A 23,435-nucleotide genomic window follows, 5' to 3' on the forward strand; every position below is an offset into this window, starting at 1 on the left:
TAAAATGATCGTTCTTAGTTCAAGCAACATTTAATTTTAGTTTCTTATTTCACTTGTCAAACGTTCTTGATTTAAGTCATTTTAACTTGTCTAAATATTGTTTGTTTTTTTTCCCAGTGTGGCAAGAAAAATGCTTCACGTAAAGGAATTGAACTTCTGACCTTCTGGAGCAAAGGCATGCAAACTGTTTTCGTCCCTTACCTGTCGAAAATGGTTGTTATTATTCCCAAAAAAAAGAAATAAATCAGTCCCGACGCGCTTTCCTACCTGTCCGTGTAGAGAACCAGCGAAGGAACTGCCATTATTTTTCCGTCAGTCGCCGAAAAAAAACAACGACCCGACAATGTGAAAGTCGTGCCAGAAACGGAGCTTTAGTGAATCCCCGGAGCTGCTGGTCCCATTGGCTCGTGGAGCAGAGTGAGTAAAGTCCCGAGGAGCAGCAGCCCTCGCCTCGCTCCCTCGCTCCACGGCCCCTCCCACTCGCGCAGGAGAAACAGGCACAAGGAAGGAAGGAAGGAAGGAAGGAAGGAGGGGAAGGATAAGTAGCTCCTCCGTGCCAAAGGGGAGAGGTCAGAGAGGGCGTTTAGTGCGAGGCCGTGTCTGCCGCTGCCGCTGCAAAGTACAGTTAAAATGTACGAGAAAAAGAAAAAATAAATAAATAAAAATAAAAGTGAAAAGCCGAGGATTTGACTGAATAGAATGAGGGCAATAACAATACAAAACAACATAGCAGATAATACTCCCTACAACTGTACAACAGATAATACTCCCTACAACTGTACAACAGATAATACTCCCTACAACTGTACAACAGATAATACTCCCTACAACTGTACAACAGATAATACTCCCTACAACTGTACAACAGATAATACTCCCTACAACTGTACAACAACTCACCCTTATGTAACAGATAATACTCCCTACAACTGTACAAACAGATAATACTCCCTACAACTGTACAACAGATAATACTCCCTACAACTGTACAACAGATAATACTCCCTACAACTGTACAACAGATAATACTCCCTACAACTGTACAACAGATAATACTCCCTACAACTGTACAACAGATAATACTCCCTACAACTGTACAACAGATAATACAAACTGTAATAATACTCCCTACAACTGTACAACAACTCACCCTTATGTAACAGATAATACTCCCTACAACTGTACAACAACAGAAATAATACTCCCTACAACTGTACAACAGATAATACTCCCTACAACTGTACAACAGATAATACTCCCTACAACTGTACAACAACAGATAATACTCCCTACAACTGTACAACAACAGATAATACTCCCTACAACTGTACAACAATTCACCACTATGGAACAGATAATACTCCCTACAACTGTACAACAGATAATACTCCCTACAACTGTACAACAGATAATACTCCCTACAACTGTCCAACAACTCACCCTTATGTAACTGATAATACTCCCTACAACTGTACAACAACAGATAATACTCCCTACAACTGTACAACAACAAATAATACTCCCTACAACTGTACAACAGATAATACTCCCTACAACTGTAAAACAACTCACCCTCACGTAACAGATAATACTCCCTACAACTGTACAACAGATAATACTCCCTAAACCTATACAACTCACCCTTATGTGACAGATAATACTCCCTACAACTGTACAGCAACATATAATACTCCCTACAACTGTACAAGAACAGATAATACTCCCTACAACTGTACAACAACAGATAATACTCCCTACAACTGTACAAGAACATATAATACTCCCTACAACTGTACAAGAACAGATAATACTCCCTACAACTGTACAAGAACAGATAATACTCCCTACAACTGTACAACAACTCACCCTTATGGAACAGATAAAACTCTTGCTCTTTTTTGCTACTTATTTAGAGTTGTTTTATTACCATTTATATTTTTTACTCTTTTGTTATTATATTTTATCGTGTCCAAATAATTTCTCTTGTGGATCAGTAAATTTTGTCGACGTTTCTAAGTGTAAGTGACAAACCTCCATCAGAATAAAAAAAAAGAAAAAAAAAAAAGAAACACAACGTAATGAAATGAATAATCCCTTAAATCCAGAGCACATAGAAGTTACTGCGGCCGCTCCCAAACCGGCCCAGTCATGGAGCCACGCGGGGCTTTATGGACTCTCCTCGTCTGGGCCTGTCTGTGCACACAGGAAGTCTTTCTCGACGCTCGGAGGCGAGGACTCTGCACCCTGTGGTTTTCACACCTGGGCCTTTCACACGAGCCTGGGTGGGTTCTTCTCCAGACAAGCGCAAGAAATATGGTCGTTTGAAGAGGTCTCAAGCAGAGCCGAGTTACTGCTGGGGACTCGATACGGTTCAATAAAAATAAAGGCTAAAAAAATCATCTTTGTGACACTAAAAGTCTTTGTTAAACCACGTCTTGTGCAAAGTTAATACAAATTTTAATCATCAAAACAGTGAAAATGTCAAATGTGTCGCATGAACAAGTTTCTTTTCTCTAAACAAGCAACAAAAGTGTAGCCCGATTCATCATCCAGTTTCACTTCGTAGAAACTGTCTGACCTCACAGCATTAGGATTCGTTCGCTTGACAGTAGGCGGTACTTTTTTTATTTAAACAATTGCTGCTATTTGGTTGTGACGTGATAAAATTCATCAAACATTCTCTCGTCGCCAACACAGAATGTCTGTCTTCGTCTACATCCATCTCGACGCTTTGTTTACTGTTGTGCTCTTCCGCAAAATGGACCCAGACAGACACAACAAGTCTGACGTCATGACTTCATAGCTCTTCACTGATTGGCTGGTGTGTGGTCTACAACTTCCAGGGTTCTTGCAAATCGTCTAGTGTATTCTGATTCCTGAACTGGTCGTTGGAGAGAAATGAAATTGAGCTGCGGCACTAGGGGGCGTCATCTATTACATAAGAGTGGCTACAAAACTGTAGCTCTATAACAAGTAATTGAGTAAAATATACCAAAAAATACTCTTGGTGATATATCGATACAGCAGCCCATGATATCGATACTGTATCAGCAGACTGAACGAAGCACATGAAATGAATTAAAACCGAGATCGGCGTCTGTGTAGATTATGAGTTTATAAACTGACTAGTGAAATGATTATGTCAAAATCACAAATGTTTTGTCGTTTTACACTGCGAATTTCTCTGATCTGGCCAAGATTTTAAAACTAGGGTTATGTTTACACTGAAACAAATCATTGTATCACAGTATCGGAAACGATTTGCGTCCAGACATGATCCACACAGTAACTCGAGACCACCTGAAACACTAGTCACATGACTAGGCTGACATCACGACGTCATGTGGGCGATAAAAACAAGGAAGTGGAGCACCGTGTCTGAAGTTGCAGCAGCCAGTTTCGAGCCAAAGAGGATGGCAAGCGTGAAAACAGTTCTACCTATGCTGTTTCCCACTTGTCTGTGGTTTGTTTAAACTGTTTTCCGCAACAGCGTCACATGACCAATGTCACGAACCCAGCGAATCAGGAAGGCCCAAGTCACAGTGACGTGGTCCAATAAGGACAAAACTAGAGCTCCTACATCAGAGTATCAGTGTTTTCAGGAGTCCACTGGATCAGATCTGTACTCAAATGAATTCGTCTCTGAAGCCGTTTTCCATCGGATTAGTGTGAACAAACACTGCATCCACAACAAAAAAGACTGGAATACACACTAGTGTGAACGGGGCCTTATATCAGGTTATTCATCTTGTTTTCAGATTTATTATCTACTTACTAATTCTGAGATGCTTCATTCCAGTCTAGAGGTTGTTTATTTAAGATAACTTGTCAAGTAAAATGATCTTGCTGCATGGACAAATAATTTTCTGATAGACTTTAGTGTTTATATCTTCAGTTTTGGCCAAACTTTTCACTGCACTGAGATTACTAATGTTTAACTTAAATTAACCATAACCTAAACTCTTTTGAGAACAGGCAGCAGGTCAAAACTCTACTTCAGACATGTCAGACTCAGGCCCGGGGGCCCCATTTGGCCCGCAATATAATTATATTTGGCCCGCGAGATCATATCAAATCTGTATTAGAGCTGCCCTGCTGGCTACAGAAAGACTATAGAGACATTATTTATTTAAATGTAGTTATTGTTTTATATTCTGCTTGTTCTGGATTCAATGATTAAGCAAAACTATTATTAAAAATTTATTTTAATAAAAAAAGGTTTAACATTACATATCTTGAAAGAAGAGAAAACATGCAGATGTTGAAATTTTTCAATAAATATTTAGTTTGGCTCACGACTTAGACCCAGTTTTTAATTTTGGCCTCTGTGAATGTGAGTTTGACACTCCTGCTCTACTTTATTCTTCTCAATTTACAAATGTTTCTCATCCTGAGCCTTAAAGGATGCACTCTGTAGCTTTTTCTGGTGGAGTTTTGGCCTCCTGCTCGACTCACGGGGATGTTATTGTGTCGCCTGCATGTCTCTCAGAATAATAATCTTCTTTATCTTATGTTTTGCAGAAGGACACCGGATGAAGAGACATCATATCAGAGTTATATCTCCTATGCATTTTGATCTGAAACATTATCATTATCATCTGCACAACCTGTTTTCTTGTTTGTGTTTTGCTTCTATCGACAAGTAATGCCTGGAATGTAGCACAAACTCAGGAATGACCTGTTTATTTTCTAGTCTTAGTACGGAACTGTTTTGAATTTTTGTATGCAGTTCCAGTCGTTTGCATACAGGACGCGGCCAAATTGCAGCTTCTCAGAGCAGAGAGTGAAGCAGAAGTGGCCGTGTTGTGTGCGCAGTGAAAGTGGAACAAGCCCGGCCACGACTCAACCACAGTATGGAAATGACGACGGCCGCTGCTGAGTATTAATAAAAACAATAATGGGACTTGAATCATGGCCTGTGCTGTCTTCTGTCCGAAAGTGGCTTGATTAAACGTCTTAACTGTCCTCAAATAATAAGTAGGGATGTGCAAAAATATTGAAATATCGGTATATAATGTCGTTTAATGTGATGATACTCTTGGCGATATATCGATACTGTATTTTTTTGCTTTATTTTACTAAATTATTTTGTTACAGCTACAGTTTTGTTGCTTATTTAGACCAGGTGTGGGCAAATATTTTGTTCTTGGGGCCACACGAGAAACAGAAAATGCTCAATTCTGCAAAATATTAATTGTATTTCTTCATAAAAATCAGTAAATATCATTGTTTTGACGAGCTGCTCAGACTAGGAAGAGTTTATGTTATGACTAAGCAATGAAAAAGTGAGGCTGCCTTACAAAAAATGTCAAAAAATTAAAATAAAATATGTTTTGTTTTGTTTTGTAATTCCGAATGAGTTTAAACAGTCTGACTTTGCAGAATTAGAGTTCGTTCACTCGACTTTAGGCGGGTACTTTTTTTATTAAACCAATCGCTGCTGTTTGGTCGTGACGTATGTAATGCGCCGCTAACGGAACTAACTGGTATATTAAGCTTTTCCCAAATCCCTTAGGAAGAAGGACAATAACGTCTTTCCCCTTTATAAAATTCACCAAACATTCTCTTTGTTCCGGCTTTAAATCCTCGATCTCGGGAATCGTTGACAACACAGAATATATGACTCTTCGCTGATTGGCTGGTGCCCGAACTCACACTTCCGGGGTTTTTGCGAACCGTCTTGTGCAGGTATGTTCAAACTATGGCCCGTGGGCCAAATGCGGTCCTCAGACAAATTTTCCTCACCCCTCAGGCTTCCAGGCAAGGAAGCATCAATTAGAAATGACCTTTTTACTGCATGTTTTTTGAAATCTACCTTGATAAAGCTCATATTTAATATTTACTGTGTGGTTTTAAGGATCTTAACATGAGTAAAGATGATGGTTCATTCTAACGTGTTAAACATGCACATATTTAAATATTCACTGTATTGAGCTCCAGTCTACAGCCCTTGATCAGCCCTCTGCTTCATCTGTGTTTAGATTTGTGGCCCTTGATGTAGTGTATTCTGATTCCTGATGTAGTCACTGGAGAGAAATGAAATTGAGCGGAGGCACTAGGTGGCGCCATCCTGGCTAATATTTCTTATCAGCATCTAACCAATGTGTCTTGTCTGTTTTTATGCGTGTAGCCTTTTTTTTTCCCTACAGACAGGTGTTGAAAACCAGCACTTGTGCTAAAACACTCATAGCGATGCATCTGACGTGTCATCTGTGCGACTGTGATGCCCTTAATAAACAAATAAATAAGCAGATCAAAAACGCTTTTAAAAAGGTGGAGTGTGCAACTTCTTTTGTGGACGGCAAGTCTCCTGTTTGTTTCCATGTACAGTTTATCGCTTTATGTGGAAAACCCAATGTCACATTTGCTACACTCAGCCTCACACAGGCTCCTCTCAGATCACAAGTCTGCACTAATGAGTGTCCTTTTAATCCAGACTCAAAATGATCATCCGTAAATATAATATAATCCAGCATGATGACAGCAGCTGTGTGTGTAAACAAGCGCAAGTGAATGACGTGACTGGGGCAGTATGGCCTCACAGACTCTGACAAATGACTCCGCAGGTAAATACTGATGCGGCGCCACATATTTGGACATTTATCTGTCTGTAAATTGGATTAAATTGACATAATATAGAGAGTCTAAGCTTTATAACGAGGTATAACCTGCTCACGTGGACGATCGGCCTAAATCTAGCCAATATGGGCCGATATGACGCCAAGTGTCCAAATCAGCTGATAATATCGACCAACCGATATATCAGTCAGGCCATACTCCACAGTATGGCATTACACATATTTATTTACAGACATTCTTATTGCTGCTTGTTGCGTATATTCACTTACTAAAGCCTCACCTCTCCACAGATCTCGAGGAAGTTCACAGTTTGCTGTTGTTAACGTGAAAACCACCACTACGTGACATCACGAGGTGGAACCAGGTGTGTCACAATAACAAATTTCAAAGCAGGATGTATTGCCACAGACCGAGCTACGCCGCGAAACTGCTTTATGCCACTGACACAATAACAACAATGCAACAATAAACCTAGTAAACAAACTTTAAATAGACCGTTTCATTCAAAAGGCCTGAGCTGCCACAAATAAACAACAGAATGAACCGATAATGAGTTATAAAAGACACTTATTCAACTTCCTACAGCTCAAATCTTACTGTATTACAATAAAATAATAACAATCTCAACACTAATGCACAGAAAATGTACGAACAATAAATACTGAGCTCCAAATATTATCCAATCCGTCATGTATTGAACGGTAAGTCGATATAATAATAATCAAGAGGCAGGTGGACCAGAGCATTTTGAGCTTTTAAATGTAGACAGACTAATAAAAAAGGATTAATCAAACACGTGCGAATGAAACAAAACACTCCAGGTCTGTTTTTGAGGAGGTAACAACATTATAACATTATTACGGTATTTCGTAGAGGTGAACAAAACTGTGAACATGCGACTTTTTCCTCTTAAAATGCCAAATCCAAAGAACTAAGACTAGTCTGCACTGAAATGGAGCAAAGGATCATGGTCTATGTAGTTCCCTCTGTCATTTTTAATCTATTGTTGCACCATAACTCTTCATTTAAGCAAAGAGACTTGTAATTCGATATATTGTGATGGTCCACGATATTATTGTGAGAACTTTGACGATACGATATCACGATATTTCGGTTATTGTTACATCCCAACCAGATGTGTTTTTGACGAGGAACTTTATAACAAAAATTTTAAAAATAATGTAGTATGGGCACTTTAAAAATCTGTGTGTCATTCCGTTCATTTGTTTCTCAAACTAAAACAGTTTTCTTCATTATTCGTCTCCAAAACCAAAATGAAAAAACGGATAAAGATTTGTTTTTTCAGTTTTGTGTTTAAAATCCGTGTTTAAAATCTGTGTTTAAAATCGGATAACGGCCATTTCCCGTTTGCGTGACTTTCATGACTGCGATGCCGGACTTTTAATCCTGGTTCAGTCCGTATGCGGCGCAAAACAGGACTAAACCAGGACTAAACCATTTTCAGTCCCGGTCTCAGTGTGGTCCTGTTCCCGGTCTCAGTGTGGTCCTGTTCCCGGTCTCAGTGTGGTCCTGTTCCCGGTCTCAGTGTGGTCCTGTTCCCGGTCTCAGTGTGGTCCTGTTCCCGGTCTCAAGCCTGGTCTCAGTCCTGGTCCGGTTCCTGGTCCTAAACTCAGTCCTTGTCTGGTTCCGGTCAATGACCTGGTCCCAGTCCCAATCTGGTTCAGGTCTGGACCCGGACCTGGTTCTGGTCTGGACCCGGACCTGGACCTGGTTCTGGTCTGGACCCGGACCTGGTTCAGGTCTGGACCCGGACCTGGTTCTGGTCTGGACCCGGACCTGGTTCTGGTCTGGACCCGGACCTGGTTCAGTCCTGGTCCAGTCCGGCATCACAGTTTAAGTCATGTAAACAGGAAACGTCCGTTATCCGTTTTTTCCATTTTTCATTTAAACACAAAATCAAAATATATAAATAAATAAAAAATCATTATCTGTTTTTTCATTTTGGTTTTGGAGGCAAATAATGAAGAAAATAGTTGTTTTTTGTCACCATCTTATTTTTTGTTTTATTTTGAAAAGCCAATGATACACGGATTTTTAAAGCTCACATCCATTTTGCAAACTATAGGGCCTTTATATCAAAATCTGTCTATTTTAAGTTAGAACAGCGTCGCACATTTCGCCCTGCAGTGAACTCTCGGCCGGTTAATACCTTCCCGCAGTACACAGGCTGTTACTCTTACATCACATAAGGTGCTTTGAGAAACATTGGCTAAACCCGGCGTGGCTAAACCGCTGTTGAGTAACTTCTGCTTGTACTCGCCTGCTGAACAAACTCGCCAGCGCGCCCGGCTTCTTCTCCTGCCTCGCCGGGCTCCACGCCGTCTCCGGGGAGGACGACAGCGTCACGTCGGAGAAGTGCGCCGCGCAGCCGTCGTCCGTCTCCAGCGTGACGATGGCGCTGGAGTCCGACGTCACCGTGAAGTCCAGCATGTCCTCGTTGGAGGCCGACAGCTCCGTGCTCATGCTGGAGACGCTGCACACCGAGATGTCGTCGCTGCGGTTCAGGCCCCCGGCGTTGGCGCTGTTCGCGGAGAGCCGGATCCCGGGGCTGAAGAGGCGCACGGAGTCGAAGCCGCTGCGGGGGAACGTCGAGGATTTGTGAACGCCGTCGCTGCTGCTGTCGTCGTCGAGCGACAGAGTGGCGGGCGCGTCGCGGTCGGGGGACTGGCGGTTGTGGTGGACGAGGATTTCCGGCGGGTGGATCTCCAACGTGGGAATGCCGGAGTCTTGGGAGGTCAAGCTGTGGCTGTCCTGGTCGGAGTAGCTCTTTTCGAAGAAGTGGTGGGCGGGGCTGAAGTGGTGCGCGGCGATGTGGAGGTTGTGGACGGGGAGCTCGGCGACGCCATTGTGCTTCAGCGCGGAGCCGTTCTGGACGATGACACCTCCGGAGTCGCCTGGAAGAGAAGACAGAACGGTTTTAATGACATCTTTAAAAGTTCCTGTGAGCAAAATCTGTCTTGACCCAGGACTAGGGGATGGGACAAGATCTCGCGTCACAAAATCTCACGAGACAAAAATCGCCACAAGGTCGTGCACACAAGAGAAAAATGATCTCTTGAGATTTGATTCCATGTGTTTAAATTTAGCTTGACCAAAAAACAGGTTAAGTGTTGGCGAGTTGCAAGTCTTACAGTTGCAAAAAGCAGTACTAGAATGGCAAAATATGAAATAAAATAATAAACAATCATAATTCTGAGGACTAAACTGGAAACTGGCAATCATAAAATGTAAAAATATTAGGAATTATGTTAAAATCTGGTCTTGTTTCGTTCTCGTGGACCCAGTCTCTGATCTCGTCTCGTATTATGTAAGCAGGTCTTGAGGTTAAAATAAATCCGCTATAATGAGATCCAAACCTCGATACATTTTCACGATATGTCATATTACAGTGGCACTCGATATTATTGTGAGACTTGACGATGAGACATCACGATATTTCGATTATTGTTACATCCCTACTACCCCATACGACAAACGAAGGATTTAAACCAGCAACTTTTTGTATTCATCTGTCTGCTCTCTGGGAACTTTCTCCAGGTTTTGGGTCAGGATTTCCATTAGAAAGTCATAACTCCAGACACAGGAAGACCACTTTACCACTAGAGCTTGGTATTAGTAACGAGTTGCCGACATGATCCGTGTATCATTCGTTCATTCTTTTTCATATAAAACCAAAAATAAGAAAACGAAAAAACAACAGTTTTCTTCGCTATTTGTCAAAACCAAAATGAAAAACGGATAACGATTCGTTTTTTTCGTTTTCGATTTTGTGTTTAAATGAAGAATGGAAAAAACGGATAACGGCCGTTTCCTGTTTCCGTGACTTCCGTGACTGCGATGCCGAACTTTTGCACAGGTACGGACTGAACCAGGACTGATCCAGGTCCGAGACCAGAACCAGACTTCGACCAGAGCGGACCAGAGCGGGATCAGAGCGGAACTGAGACCGAGACCAGCGGTCCGAGCGGTTCTGTGTCATCGTCTCCGCGCTGGTTCCGTGCGGGGAAAGTGAGAATGCGCTGTGGACTACAGGTCCGGACGGGCTGCTCCAGAACCGCGGCTGGTTCTGAGGTGGTGCAAAGCATCCAACTGACGCTTTCACACCAACGAAAACGAACCGAACTAAGAGCTTTTGGTTCAAATGGACCAGGTCCGGGATCAGACCGGGACCAGAACGCTACTGAGACTGGGACCAGACCGGGACCAGAGCGGGCCTGAGACAGAGACAAGACCGAGACAAGACCGAGACCAGATTGGAGGCTCAGAGCCCACGGCAGGGCCGGAGCTCGAAGCTGAGGCTTGGACCCCGCGGAGGCTCAGAGTCAAAGCTTGGAGTCCGCCCCAGTCCTGCTCTGGTCCTGGTCTGGTCCTGCTCTGGTCCCGCTCTGGTCCCGCACCTGGATCAGTCCTGGTTCAGTTATCGTTCGTTCGTTATCCGTTTTTTCCATTCTTCATTTAAACACAAAATTGAAAACTGAAAAAAGAATCATTATCCGTTTTTTTTTCATTGGTTTTGGAGACAAATAGCGAAGAAACTGTTGTTTTTTCGTTTTCTTATTTTTGGTTTTATATTGAAAAACGAATGAACGAATGATACACGGATTGACATGATACATACTTCGATACACAGGCTGCGATACGATGCCTCTCTCGATACAGTGAGCTTTCAATTCGATGACATGTTTCAAAACGATTTGATACGGTTCAACAAAAAAATAATGGCTAATGCTGCGTTCGTTTATCCATTCGTCTCCCACTCGGATGTCGGATATAACATGACGTCCGCACTTCAACCGTTTTATTATGTTTCGTGGGTCTGACTTGGAGGAAAACGTTGACGCAAAAAGGAAAACTGTTGTTGCTTTAGCACTGGTCGAATACCAAACGCTACAAAACAAGTCTGTGCTTCAGCTACACAACCTCGAGGAAGAATTCTGTATAAATAGTATAATTCAGTATATTAGTGAAGTGTGGAGTCTGGCTGAGTGTGTAAATGTTTGTTTTGTCTTGTCATGTATAATATACTAGCTGAAGTGTTGTTCTGTGAAGTGTGGGAGGAGACTGGAAATGTCAAACCTTTGCTTCATCCATCCCCCATTGTTATGTTGTTATGTGAATTTTATGTGCAGGTTTGAAATAACTAAGTCAGGGGTGTCAAACTCATTTTTTTCCGGGGGCCGTATCCAACCTACTTTGATCCCAAAGGGGCCGGATCAGAAAACTCATGTCATATAAACCCCAAAAATAACAATAAGTTCAAATATTTGTGCAGAGAAACACAAATCTATTACAGAAATCTTTTTTAATTGATGAACTCTTTCTTATTATAATATTATAATATTATGAACAACCTGAAACTTTAAGAAAAATTCAATTTCAACACAATGTTTTAACATGAACTTGTTTGCAAACAGGAATAAGTCAATTTTTCTTGTAAAATCCTGCACTTGGCTCCACTTTTCTCATGTTGGACATTTTTCTGATGAGGGTGTCACGGTCAACAGTCAAATGATCGTCCTTTAAGAGCGTTTGGAAAGAGACAAGTCTTCATTTGTGCTGCTCTGGTGGGAGGGGCCACGTACAGAGACGCTGGAGACGCTGCTGTGATAAACACCACAGAAAATTATACAATATTTTAATAGAAAATATAATTAAAATATTTTAGTAGAATATCACCCAAGGGCCACATTAAAGGTCTTGGAGGGCCGGATCTGGCCCCCGGGCCTTATGTTTGACACCTGTGAACTAAGTGAAAGCGTTGGTTTTGCGTGACAGTCGATCACTTTGACACGTTAGCAGGAAATGGGCTAAAAACATGGGCCACACTAACTCCAAAACCCACAGGCTGTGATACGGACGAGGTGAGGTCCTGCAGTGATACGAGTGACTGAAATAGTCATTTAAAAAACCAAAGCGTCCAGACACAATGAAAACACTCCATACGACATGTGACACTGGGCGCATCCGTCTTGGACTCTATCTTGGAACTCTGAAGAGCTTGGAGGAGACCGAGCAAGAACTTCGAGTTGCGCTGTTCGATAAAAAGGCCATGTCAGTGAGTCGGATGGATAAAGGAACGCACCATAAACCGTGGCTGTGATACTAAAACCACTTCTTGTGCAAAGTTCATATAGAAACAAATTTTAGTCCTAAAAACAGTGAAAATGTCAAACATGTCAGATAAACAAGTTTCCTTCCTCTGAACAAGCAACAAAACTGTAGCTGTAACAAAATAATTCTGTAAAATATACCAAAATATCCTCTTGGCGATATATCGATACAGCAGTCCACGATATCACACATGTATCATCACATTAAACAACACGATTATAATGATATTTCAATATTTCTGCACACCCCTATTTACCCCCATATAAGGACGAAGGCCGGTTGTGTTTCTACTGTGTGATGTTCTAGTACGTCTGGTCCTGGACTTGCTTCCACATGAAACATTACAGACCAAATGTCAAAACAATAAATCTAACACTTCCTAAACAAAAGGGATAGTCTTATTGTTTCTTGTCAAGAGCTACAAGACCACAGGTATGCACTGTTCTATACCAACGCTTTAATACCGGGCGGAGCTGAAGGTGGAGCCACACACTGACATTGACATAGACTTTGACATGCTTTTCGTCGTTCTTATTCTATTGTCTTCATGTCAATTTGGTATTTACACATTCAGAGTATGTACAGTACTTATTATAGAACACTGTGGAGTCTGCAGTGTCATGTACAGAGCCAAGTATGATTCATTCATGTTTTTATTTTGAACCTATAATTATACGATATGTGATCTGAGAATTTTTTTTTTAATCTTTTAATGTTTTTTTTTTTTTTTTATCTGTTTAAGAATGCCACAATGAGACCACAATAGTATGCAGCATTTTTTTCTTTTCCATGATCAATGCTGATTTTTATTTTATTTTTGCAACAATATTTTATTAGAATGAAAAAAAAAAAATGAAAAAAAAAAGCAGCGATATAAAGAAAGAAGAAAGATTTGGGAGAACTTTTGGGACTAATTTGAGAGACAAATCAATTTAAAATACGTCTCGACAATAACCGCCTGCCCTCTGGTCCCGGAAGTAAGTTTGCCATTAATTTTTTTCCCATAGACTTTCATTAAAAATAAATAAAAAGTGTGAAAGCTTGGAGCTCATCAAATATGTGGTAACAAATGACCACAAGACTTATAATTTTCAGCCGAAACGTCATTCAGTAACACGGCTGACGTCATGCGGTGAAACACTATCACTGTGAAATGTGTAAGAAAAAGTCGTTTTGACATAAATAATATACTTTTTTCACCTAAGAACCAGGGCAGCTCGATTACACAAAAAATCATTATCACGATGATTTTTGGTCAATATTGAATCACGATTATTCAAACAATAATTTTTTGTTTCTCGATGCATTTGTTCAGCATTTCTCTCTCAAAAAAAAACACTTTGTTATTGATCATTTCCGCAAAACTTTCAAATTAAAAATAAATACAAGCTACAAATATGAACCTTAGAGCAGTTTTGCGATGTATAAAACAGAAAATTAATAAAATATACTGAACATGAAATAAGGCATAGAAAAAAATATCAGTGCATCCAAATTAAGCTATACATATATCCAGCTGTTCTACAATCTATATTTAAAAAAATTAAATCTAGTTATTATAAAAATCTACTTTAAATCTACTTATTTATATATATATAAAAAAAAAATCCCAAAATAACTCTGGTAAGCGTTAATTGTTTCAACTCGATTATATGAATTTGGAGATCGTTTGACGAAATCTCGATCAAAATTCAGTTAATTGCACAGCCTTAATAAGAACTTAAATTTAAAGAGGGAAAGCGCTAATATGCTCAAGTTTTATCAAATTTCTAAGTGTTTTACTCTTTTTATGAAAAAAAATTTGAGTTAATGGTGTATTAGGGCAAATCCTGCATGTGTATATATACATACACACACAAATATATCAGTCTATGGTGGAAATCAATTTTTAAAAAGTGCAAATATCCAACCTATATATTGTCCAACTAATACAAAAGTCCATCTAATTCTGTCACATTTAAAGCAGGACTAAAATAATAAACAGCTAAACACTGATAACGATCACGTGTGTTTTGTTTTACTAAAAGGTCTGATTGGGATTTTTGTAGATCAAACACTGCGATGGAGAAGATTGGGATGAAGTATTTGAGGTGTAGAGCAGAACACGATAAAAGAGCTCGTATCAGACGTGTGGGGGAAGCCATCAGGAGGTGAAAGCAAATCCCACAGTAACCAGGCTGTAACTGGACACTGCAGTAACCTGAACACCGCCGCATCGTCCTCTGGAAACTCAGGCCGACCGACTCACGCTCTATAATCGAGTCGTGTTTGGGAAGCGAAACGCGCGAGTCCATTTTAAGGAACTACATGTATGATTTTGATGTTAAAATGTATATATAACTGTTAATGTTTTAGATTACTTCAAAAAAAAGCCTTCGTCAGATCATATTTCTTGCTTTGGACGACAGAAAGCAGAATCAGCCTCACATGAGCACGAGACAAGATGTGATGTTGACATAGTTTGTAATAAATAAGTAGGGCAATCAATTTCACAATGTTGGCTTTGTTTATTTGATGTAATCCTTTAGTCATCATTGTACTACTACTTTTTGGAACTACAGCTTCTCAACGTGCATACCTCACCACCTCTGAACTCTTTTTTTGTCCAAGCCAAAGGTAAAAGAAGGAAAAAACCTCACGAGTTCATTTTTCTTGTGGCAATTTTGTCTCAAGAGATCTTGTTCCATCCGTATGAGCCTCCCATTTGGGGTTTGCCAGTTCCGATGCTGAAATCCAGTGGGTTAAAACCTAAAAAGGACTCGCTCTGATCTGAATCGTCACGACCTAAACCCCAGCTCCTGCTTTAGTCAGAGCTAGTGCAGCGTCTGCAGCTCAGGGACAAGATGTGCCTCATGTGAAAGTTCTCTACCTAAAGATAATAATCATATATGCAGATGTTAATCAATAATATTAAAACGTTGTTGTTGTTGGTGGTTGTGATTATTTTGGTTGTGGTGGTGGTTGTGGTTGTGGTTGGTGTTGGTGGTTGGTGTTGGTTGTGGTTGTAGGTTGGTGTTGGTTGTGGTTGTAGGTTGGTGTTGGTTGTGGTTGTAGGTTGGTGTTGGTTGTGGTTGTAGGTTGGTTGGTGTTGGTTGTGGTTGTAGGTTGGTGTTGGTTGTGGTTGTAGGTTGGTGTTGGTTGTGGTTGTAGGTTGGTTGGTTGTTGGTTGTGGTTGTAGGTTGGTGTTGGTTGTGGTTGTAGGTTGGTGTTGGTTGTGGTTGTAGGTTGGTGTTGGTTGTGGTTGTAGGTTGGTGTTGGTTGTGGTTGTAGGTTGCTGGAGGTTGTTGGTTGGTGTCGTTTGTGGAGGTTGTTGGTTGGTGTCGTTTGTGGAGGTTGTTGGTTGGTGTCGTTTGTGGAGGTTGTTGAGGTTGGCGTTGGTGGTGGTGTTGTGGTTGTTCGTTATTGATGGTGGTTGCTGGTCATTGTTTGCTGTTGGTTGTTGGTGTGGTTGTTGTTGGTGGTTGTGGGTGTTTGTAGGTTGGTGTAGGTTGGTGTTGGTTGGTGTTGGTTGGTGTTTTTTTGTTTGTTATTGGTGTGGTTGTTGGTTGTTGGTGGGTGGTATGGTTGTTGTGATTGTTGTTGGTTGTTGTGGTTGTTGTTCTAGTACAGAACAAGGCCATTCTAAAACAGCAACAGCAACAACCTCAACAACTAGTACAGATTAAAGAAATATCCATTATTTTGTGTTGAAAAGGACTCTGCATTGTAAAGAGTTTTCTTTCATCTTACAATAATAACCTTTGGGGCTGGTGTAACAAACGCGGGTGAGCACAAATTCCCCTGTTCAAAGTCTACACGGTTTAATGCTTGCCAACTAAGAGGATTATTAATGCAGAGCTCCTGTCCGACATGTATGACAGCCTACAAAAATGGCTGACACATTTACTGGAGCTTAACCTCTGACCTGCGGCGGTCATGTGATCGGGTGAACTTTATACCATAACAGTGAGTCAGGTAGTTCCAGTGTTACAGAGAAATACAACTCCATTTTTAAAGCTGCTATTTACATAAACATAATGGGTCCCTCCCGCTGTGTGCTGCCCAAAGGTAATTCCACTCAGGTACTAAGATTTTGTCAATTTTTTGTCCTGTGGCAGGTTTGTGTTACCGTGAAATGTGTTTTTTTTAATTGTCGTTACGTAAACACAACTGAAAAAGCAAAAGCGAAAGCAATCCACCTACTTGTTTCCATGCTGATATTATTAGCCTGTAATGTTCCATAAATACGTCATTGAACTCATGTCCGATTTATCATTTTACAGATCTTTAAATTGCTAAAAAAAACATGTTTTTTTACTGTAGTGTAGGGCTGGGTAACATTAAGACGACCCGCTTTTACTCTCTGGCTTTTAACACTGCGTGAGTTTTGTGGTCCTCTGTGTTGATATTAATTTATTATATTTTTATTTGGTTTTATTTTAATTTATTATATTTTAATTTGTTTTTATTTTATTATTGTTTATTTTTATATTTGATTATTATTTATTTGCATTTAATTTTATTTTTTATCATTTTGTATTTGTATTTTCTTTTTTATTTATTGTTTTTTATTTATTTATTTATTTTAGTACTGCCTTTATGTATTGATTTTATAATTTTGTTCACTTATTTTATTATTATTTTATCTATTGATTCTATTAGTTCCTCTTGTTTGAAACATAATTCTGCTGATTTTTTTAAAGTGAAATGTTTTACGCTGCTCTGTGAAGCACTTTGGAAACTGTCTTGTTTATAAAATATGCTGTACAAATAAAGTTGGACTTGGATTGGAAGAAGTTGGCGATACGATACATAACTCGATATAGTAAACTTTCGATTTGATACGATATATTTCAAATTGATTTGATAAGGTTCAATAAAAATAAAGTCTAAACCATGGGTGTGACACTAAAAGTCTTTGTTAAACCACTTCTTGTCCAAAGTTCATATGAAACGCAAACATTTTAATCATCGAAACAATTAAAATGTCAAATGTGTCACATAAACGAGTTTCCTTCCTCTGAACAAACAACAAAACTGTAGCTGTAACAAAATAATTTAGTAAAATAAACCAAAAACTACTCTTAGCGATATATTGATAAATCATCCTAACGCCATGCAATTAATTGAATGTTGACCAAGATTCCAAACTCCAAAATATAATTGAGGTGAAACGATAAGCTTAACAAAGTTTATTTTGGGATATTTTTATGTAAATAAGTATATTTATTTTATTTTGTAAATATAGAAATTGTAGAACAGCTGGATATATAGTTTATTTTGGGCACATTTATCTTTTTTCTGACTTATTTCATGTTTAAAGTTTATTTCATTCATTTTATACATTGCAAAACTGCTCTAAGATTCAGATTTGTAGCCGATATGCATTTTCAATTTGGAAATTTTGCGTAAGTTATCAATAACAAAGTTGTTTGTTTTTTTTTAGAAAACTGCTGAATAAATTATTCGTGTAACAAAAAAATAATTGTTATTTCAATATTGACCAAAATAATCACTTTTTTTTCCATAATCGAGCAGCCCACACACCGATATTTCAATATTTTTGCACTCTCTACTGTAGCGGGATCGCCACTCCACAGATACGACCTGTAACGTGGCTTTATGTCTCCATGGCAACAGATAAGATCCAAGGTACGGCATTAAAACGTCACTAAAACCTCCAGGCAAAGCAATAAAAACTTCCTAGAAACGAGCAGGAACAAGCTAAAAACTCCACAGTGCGGCTTTATTATTGACTCAGACTAAATTAGACTTGGATTTTCACGTGACACAATCGAGCGAAGGTTCCTGCACGTGCGATACGGCGGTGATTAATTTCAATACGGTGAGTTGGCAGAGAACGTAACCGGCTGAATGTTTGGTTGTCATCACAGAGCTTAGAGCGCGGGGAGTGTCGTACGGGGAGTGCTTGTCTAAACATAAAACAAACACATTAAGAGAGCGGACACGTGACGCGCACAGGTGAATGAATGGCATTTCTAAAAGACAAAACTCGATTATTACACGGTCACAGTCTCAATATCAGATAGAAAGTGGACGAGGATCTGCCAGGGAAAGTCTCTTAGAATAATAATAAAAGGAAATGATGTCGTTTTCTCGTCACAAACAGACCTGGAGTTGTGTTTTGTTTCTTTCACACGTGTTTAACGCACAAACCCTGCAGATTTTAATCATTTGTGTTCTTCTCTCAAACAGAAAACACCCTATTCCATTTTGTGATGTCATGCGGTGATACAGGAAGTGCTCCAGTGTGTTTTTAAACTCCATACACCGATCTCTACTGAAGAAAAAGTAAAAGGAACTGGCACAGAGCATTTTGAGCTTTGGAAATGAAGGCAGACTCATAAAAAAAAGTGAGTCAAACATGTGTGAATGAAACAAAACACAACTCCAGGTCTGTTTCTTGAAGAGGAAACAACATTATAAACATGTTTTAAAGCTCACAAGAGTCAACTTTGTGTAACTTTTAAAAATCAAGAGGCGTTCAAGAGAGTTTACGACTTCTGGGCTATTTCTTTGTAATAATGCACCAAAGCGTGACTATTACGCACATATAAATTTGATAAGCAAATGTAGAGTGACCAGAATTTCAAAATAAAAAACTGGGAAACACTGGTTGGTAATTAAAGGTTGTATGGAGGATTTTTTTTGTTTTGTTTCAAATTGTCAATGAAAGTTTAAAATACCATGACAGAGATGCAGCAGCCGTGTAACTGTGATGACCAAAAAAAAAATTATGAAAATCTATCAACTGTTGACGTAGTGAGGCCAGATAAACATCAGCCAATAGATAACAAGGTTCCCTTATTTTCTATTGGCTGTTAGGTTGTTAATCAAAGTCCCTACGTTTCTAGTGTAACTGACTCACTTATGCAGCGGTTCTTAGAGGATTTTTTAAAACTGTCGCTTCCTCGCAGTTTGCACAAAGTTTGTTGCGATGGCGGATGAGAATCCACGACCAGTTTGCCGCAAATTATTTCTAGACAGGTCACTTCTGAACATGCAGTGAATGTAGACAAACGTGATTTCTAGAGTAAAGAGGTGGGAGGAGGTGTTTCTACTGAGGGAGCTGTGGAGGAGGAAGGTGGTGTCACGCATGCACAACATTTGAAAAAGGACGGTCGCTGTATTTCTTTTCCCTTAAAAAATCCTCTATACAACCTTTAATGTTGGGCAGTATCCAAATTTTGATTCTGTTCAACCTTCTCAGGATTTTACCAGGTTTACAGTATTACCAAAATGTTTTAGTACGACTTTGGTAAACTACAAAGCCGCACCGCTGTACAGTCTGTGTGTGTGATCTGCGGACTTATAATCTCTGAAAAGTTTCACATGAACCATCTCCAACACGACACACGCACAGAACAGACTCACCATCAGCAGAACACCCCTCTGTCACAGAAAGAACACTCATATTCCACTGAGCCGTGTCCTTTGGTCTGACAGAATCTGACGCATCAGTGCACAAGGAGCGAGCGGTTTTTATCAGAGCTTTATAATTTATGCAAATGATCCGTGTGGTTTGAAGTTTCATTTCTGTAAAACGTAAACAAATGTGACCTGAAGCCAAAATGCTGCCAAATTGCAGAAGTATTAGTATATTTTTAGGGGGGGACCAACTCTCTTGTGGTCGGGCTTGTCGTTTTGTCTTGGTCTCTTATGAGCGTCACGGGACAACGGAACGAAACTAAGCGAACATCATCTCCCCAAGAAACATTATAGACACTATTATTTTTAAATCGTGGTAACATTAAACTGAAAATAAAACCACACATTCATTTGTGCTGAGCAAACACATGTAGGTGTCAATAAATTTAAATATTATATCAGGTCCTTATGAGCTGCAGATTTGTTTAATGACGTAATGAAACTGATACCGCGGGATACTCCAATATCGTATTACCACCCAACCCTAGTGATAATAATAAAATTGTGAAACGAGTGCATAATTAAGGAAAACTGTTCTGCCCTTGGCTCATTCATGACGAACATGTGAGTCAGTATAGTCACATTTCCTTTGTGTTTTGGTCATTTTCTTTTTTAAAGGAGCTTTTCTGTATTTTACCAAAACAAATGACAATGTGTGCCTCTCTTTACTGCTGGCAGGGATCAAATTTGTCAAAAATAGGGACATTTCTTGAATAAAACTGGGACAAATGAATGGTTTTGTATAAATCTGCTGGGACAAGGGACACAGGGCTCAAAACTGGGACTGTCCCCGGTAAATAAAGACGTCTAGTCACCTTAAACAACGCAGCTTTTCTGTATTTTCTGTATTTTCCTTAAACAAATGACAATGTATGCCTCTCTTTACTGTTGGCAGGGATCAACTTTATCAAAAATTGGGACATTTCTTGAATAAAATTGGGACAGATGAGTGGTTTTGGATAGATCTGCTGAGTCTGGGACTGTCCTGGGTAAATAAAGATGTCTAGTCGCCCTAAACAATGCAGCTTTTCTGTTTTTTTCCGTAATTTCCCTAAACGAATGTCAATGTGTGCCTCTCTTTATTGTTGGCAGAGGTCAAACTGGTCAAAAATAGTGACATTTCTTGAATAAAATTGGGACAAATCTGCTGGGACAGGGGACACAGGACTCAAAAGTGGGACTGTCCCGAGTAAATAGGGACGTCTGGTCACTCTATCAGCAAATGATATAGTCTAATAAGGAGTTGTACGCAGCTTTTCTGTATTTTACCTAAACAAATGCCAATGTATGCGTCTGTTTACTGTTTGCAGGGATCAACTTTATCAAAAATTGGGACATTTCTTGAATAAAATTGGGACAGATGAGTGGTTTTGGATAGATCTGCTGGGTCTGGGACTGTCCCGGGTAAATAAAGACGTCTAGTCGCCCTAAACAATGCAACTTTTCTGTATTTTCTGTATTTTCCCAAAACAAATATCAATGTGTGCCTCTCTTTACTGTCGGCAGAGGTCAAATTGGTCAAAAATAGTGACATTTCTTGAATAAAATTGGGACAGATGAATGGTTTTGGATGGATCTGCAGGGTCTGGGACTGTCCCAGGTAAATAAAGACGTCTAGTAGCCCTAAACAACGCAACTTTTCTGTATTTTACCTGAACAAATGTCAATGTATGCCTCTGTTTACTGTTTGCAGGTATCAAATTGATCAAAAATTGGGACATTTCTTGAGTAAAATTGGGACAGATGAATGGTTTTGGATAGATCTGCTGGGTCTGGGACTGTCCCGGGTAAATAGGGACGTGTGGTCACTCTAAACAAATGATATAACCTAATAGGAGCTGTACGCACCGTAGCAAGTGTCCCCTCGGCTGGTGCTCGCCATGGCGCCCCGGGGTGCGCGCTCTGTCCGCCGCGGCTCACGCTACAGGTGGGAGGCAGGTGTCCGCTGCTCGGAGCGCTCCATGCGGATGAGCTGGGACCTACGCACCGCCACCTGCTCCTTCGTCCTCCGCAGACCTGTTTACAGTACACAAACAGCACCAGGACCGATCAGGACACACCGGGGGCACGGCCGTATCCAAGAGACGCGTGCGTAAAACATCCCCAACGCAACTCACCCGCTCAATTTTACACGTATTTATTTATTTTTTTTTACCTCAAAAGCTCCTGAATAAAAACCCAAAACGCAGGATCGAAGCGTTCACATCGTATGAAAAGGAGGAATGAATGGTCCAGGTGCGCGTTTCGAGGCTGAAGATGCGAATATCCGAAGTTTATCCGGTGTCGTCTGCGGCTCGTACCTGCCTCGACTCTTCCGCCGCCATTTTGAAACAAACTTCTGTAAAAAGAGCTTTGTAATCGAGTCAAGAATGCGCCTCCTGGATTCACCTGTCGCGGCTCATAAAAAGGCATTATTAATCGACAGAAAAATGCACTTTCGTTTCTCTAATCTCACGCTGTTACACTTATTATCCGTGCGTTTCTCTTTACGCGTTTCTTTGCAAAACTGTGCAAGTATTTTTCTTGTTTAGAAGCTTCGGTTTTCAAACTGGTGCAAAGACAAAGTGGACCTCTGGCTCACTCTAGTGATGTACAACAGAAAGACTGGCTTTTATTTTATTGTAGAGTGACCAGACGTTCATATTTTGAGCTCTGTGTCCCCTGTTCCTGCAGATTTATCCAAAAACTATTGATTTGTCCCAGTTTTATACACGAAATGTCTCTATTTTTGACAAATTTTATCGCCGCAAACAATAAAGAGAGGCACACATTGACATTTGTTTAGGGAAATTACAGAAAATACAGAAAAGCTGCGTTGTTTAAGGTGACTAGACGTCTTTATTTAACCAGGTTAGTTCCAGTTTTGAGCTCTGTGTCCCCTGTCCCAGCAGATTTATCCAAAACCACTGATTTGTCCCAGTTTTATACAAGAAATTTCCCTATTTTTGACCAATTTGATCCTTGCAAACAGTAAAGAGATGCATATATTGTCATTTGTTTAGGTAAAATACAGAAAAGCTGTGTTGTTTAAGGTGACTAGACGTCTTTATTTAACCACCTTAGTCCCAGTTTTAAGCCCTGTGTTCCTTGTTCCTGCAGATTTATCCAAAACCACTGATTTGTCCCAGTTTTATACAAGAAATTTCCCTATTTTTGACCAATTTGACCTGCCAACAGTAAAGAGAGACATAAATTGTCATTTGTTTAGGTAAAATACAGAAAGGCTGCTTAAAAATGACCAAAACACAAAGAAAATGACTATACTGACTCATGCAGAGTGCAGAACAATTTTCATA

General features: G+C 40.0%; 1 protein-coding gene across 2 annotated transcripts in view; it reads right to left on the bottom strand.

Moving 5' to 3' along the window:
• Nucleotides 1-22,453, bottom strand: part of tbc1d14 (TBC1 domain family, member 14) — a 103,570-nt gene extending 81,117 nt beyond the window's left edge. Inside the window, exons 1-3 of one of the 2 annotated variants that reach the window (XM_055156534.1) lie at nt 22,295-22,453; nt 21,988-22,155; nt 8,861-9,494 (exon numbers count right to left, since the gene is read on the bottom strand). In XM_055156534.1, the coding sequence (XP_055012509.1) occupies nt 8,861-9,494; nt 21,988-22,021 (668 nt within the window). In that variant the 5' untranslated portion in view covers nt 22,022-22,155; nt 22,295-22,453. Of the gene's footprint in view, nt 1-267; nt 419-8,860; nt 9,495-21,987; nt 22,156-22,294 lie in introns of those variants that run through there. The other variant, XM_055156535.1, reaches the window with a different exon arrangement.
• Nucleotides 22,454-23,435: the final 982 nt, after the last annotated feature.

Source organism: Boleophthalmus pectinirostris, unplaced genomic scaffold, assembly GCF_026225935.1.
Source record: "Boleophthalmus pectinirostris isolate CB_2022bp ecotype Guang Dong unplaced genomic scaffold, ASM2622593v1 HiC_scaffold_20, whole genome shotgun sequence".
Lineage (NCBI taxonomy): Eukaryota > Metazoa > Chordata > Actinopteri > Gobiiformes > Gobiidae > Boleophthalmus > Boleophthalmus pectinirostris.